Below are 3,149 nucleotides of genomic sequence, written 5' to 3'. Positions count from 1 at the left end.
TAACTATGAGGGAAGTGCAGATCAAAACTACAATGAGATATCACCTCACTCCCATCAAAATGGCTACAATTAACAAGACAGCAAATAACAAGTGTTGGAGAGGATATGGAGAAAAGGGAACTCTCATACACTGCTGGTGCTAGTGCAAACCAGTGCAGCCACTGTGGAAAACAGTCTGGAGATTCCACAAAAATTTAAGGCTAGATCTACCATATGATCCAGCTATTCCACTGCCAGGTATTTATCCAAAGAACATGAAAACACGAATGTGTAAAAATACATGCACCCCTATGTTCATTGCAGCATTATTCACAATAGCCAAGACGTGGAAGCAACCTAACTGCCCAGGAAGGGACCAAAGGATAAAGAAGATCTGATGTATATATACACAATGGAATACTACTCAGCCATAAGAAATGATGAAATAGAGCCCTTTGTAACAACTTGGATGGACTTTGAGGTTATTATGCTAAGTGAAATAAGTCATAGGGAGAAAGTCAAATACCATATTATCTCACTCATCATTAGAAGCTAAAAATAATGAGAAACAAACACATAGAAACACATTGGATTGGTGGTTACCAGAGGGTAATGGGGAGGGAGGAGCATGAAAGGAGTGATTATGCACACGTGTATGGTGATGGATTGTAATTAGTATTTGGGTTGTGAACATGATGTAATCCACACAGGAACTGAAATATAATGATGTACACCTGAAATTCATATAATGCTATAAACCAATGTTACCACAATAAAAAACAAATAAATCAGTTAAAAAAACAACAATAAAACAGATACCATTAATAGTGAAAAGGCAAGTCACAAATTGTAAGAAGATATTTGTGGAGTGACTTCATCAAGATGATAACATAGATCATTCCTTCCCCATACCTGAAGGAGTAACTTTTAGGGTCCCATGTATGAGTCAGCTCCCAGGTAAAGACAAACTAAATATTGTAGTCAAGGAGAAACAAAGTTCACTTGAGGTCCAGGTCAAGTCAAAAAGATGATGTAGACATGAAAATAAATCAGAGGAGAAAAGGCTAAGAGACAGTGCTGTGACACCTTGCTCAAGAAGAGGTAAGTAAAGTTCCACATTTAACAGTGAAAAGTCCAGTTTAGCAGAGGTAACCAGGGGAGTGAGATGTTTGAGTTTTAGTCAGTATTGACCAGGAAGGATAGAGTATTATTTAAAGTAGAGTGGAGTTAAAACAAAGAACACATGATAAATTGGTTTTTACGTAACTGGAGACAAAGATCAGTTAAAAGTTTTTAAATGATGCTTCCTTGGGGTTACCTAGGACTAACAAAGAGGAAGAACTTACTAGGAGATCACTGAGATCTCCTCTTTCCGAATTCAAAAACTTGCCTTCACATAATCTCTTTTACTCATTGGACAATTATTTAGTATGCAATTTTAACAGAAAGTTGCATGATAAAAAAAAAGAAGTCTGGGTCAATATCCTAATATTAATGTCAATATATCTACTGGATGATATTATGTAAAAGTTCCACTTTACCATCATAGACAGAAGAGAATTTTCTTTCTGCAAAATACTCTTCTCAGTGCTCTCTTCATTTCTCTGTTTCTCAGGCTGTAGATGAAGGGGTTCAACATGGGGGTTACCACAGTGTACATCATAGCCATGGCAATCTCCTTAACAGTAGAATTGCTAATTGATGGGCATAAATAGAGACCAATAACTGTCCCATAGCACAGTGACACCACAGAGAGATGGGAGCCACAGGTAGAGAAAGCCTTGTGGATACTCCTAGCAGAAGGGACCTTAAAAATGGAGGAGACAATTTGTGCATATGACAGGATGATGAGTAGGAATGGGAGGACAAGAATGAGCCCTCCCATAATAAATATCACTAACTCATTAGCTCGAGTATCAGAGCAAGACAGCTTCAGCAGAGCAGACATATCACAGAAAAAGTGGGGGATCATGTTGTCCCCACAAAAACACAATTTGGCCATGAGCAGGGTGTGTAACAGGGCGTGGAACGTGGTCAGCACCCAGGACAGCACCACCAGGGAGACACAGAGCTTGGAGCTCATGATGGTGCTGTAGCGCAGGGGGAAGCAGATGGCCACATAGCGGTCATAGGCCATGGCCACAAGGAGGAAAATCTCCATGTCTCCAAAAAACAGGAAGAAGTACATTTGGGTCAGGCAGCCAGCATAGGGGATAGATGGGACTTGACTCTGCATGTTCTGCAGCAACTTGGGCATTGTGACAGAGGAAAAACAGAGGTCAGAGAAAGACAGGTTGCTGAGAAATAAATACATGGGTGTGTGGAGGTGGGAGTCCAGGCGAATGAGGACTATGATGAGGAGGTTTCCCAGGACGGTGGTAAGATACATCGCCAGGAACAAGGCATAGAACAGGTTTTGCTGCTCTGACTCGATGGGCAGTCCCAGCAGGAGAAACTCGGAGATGACAGTTTGATTCCTTCCTGTCATGCTCTGTCTCCAGTATCTTTAGGAAGAAATAATAGTGTCCATTAAAACATGAATTTACAAATGAACATATTTCTATGAGACATAGTCTGTTAGATGTCCTGCAAAAATACTTTGGATCACCCTCATCACAATAATTATGATCTCTATACTCCAAATCTCTACAATCGGAATTTCTATGATTGGACATGACTTATTTTCTTCACTTTTCTTCAACAGGAAACAATATTCCATCCTTTCTAAGACACTCATCCATTAGCTTCTGAGACAAAAAATGGATCAGTTTTCCTCATACTTGCCTGGTCAGACATCCTCAGTAACTGTGATTGACTCTTGCTTTGTCAATATCTTACATGTTGATGCTCCTCAGGGTTTTTTACTAAACACTGTTCTCTCATAGTTCTACGTATACCACCAAGAAAAACCCATCTATTTAAATGGCTTTGATTACCTTTTAAACTTTAGATGCAAATGACTCTTTAACCTGTAAAACTCTATACCCAGTTGCTCATTATTATCTTCCCTTGGATGTATCACACGCATTTTCAGCTCAACAGATCCCAAAAGAAATTCATGATCTTCCCCCTGCTCCTGTCTCATTCACACCTCCTATAGTGTCCCATATCTAAGTAAAGGGGATCCAGGTGCTACAATAAAAACCTGAATGTTTTCTCCATCCTTTCTC

The 3,149-nt window shown here is 39.8% G+C and overlaps 1 protein-coding gene across 1 annotated transcript; it reads right to left on the bottom strand.

The window, feature by feature from the left end:
• Positions 1–1,522: 1,522 nt before the first annotated feature.
• LOC124247486 (olfactory receptor 1468) lies at positions 1,523–2,467 on the bottom strand. Its single transcript, XM_046676816.1, has one exon. It carries the CDS (start codon positions 2,465–2,467, stop codon positions 1,523–1,525), a length of 945 nt encoding a protein of 314 aa, XP_046532772.1.
• Between the last annotated feature and the right edge of the window lie 682 nt (positions 2,468–3,149).

This window comes from Equus quagga, chromosome 11, assembly GCF_021613505.1.
Source record: "Equus quagga isolate Etosha38 chromosome 11, UCLA_HA_Equagga_1.0, whole genome shotgun sequence".
NCBI classification, from domain to species: Eukaryota; Metazoa; Chordata; class Mammalia; order Perissodactyla; family Equidae; genus Equus; species Equus quagga.
Note: the sequence above shows the minus strand (reverse complement) of the source record. Positions and strands in the feature narration are given on the sequence as shown.

What these genes read in the sequence shown, in the direction of transcription:
- LOC124247486 (XM_046676816.1), bottom strand. Translation starts at nt 2,467, where the DNA reads ATGACAGGAAGGAATCAAACTGTCATCTCCGAGTTTCTCCTGCTGGGA.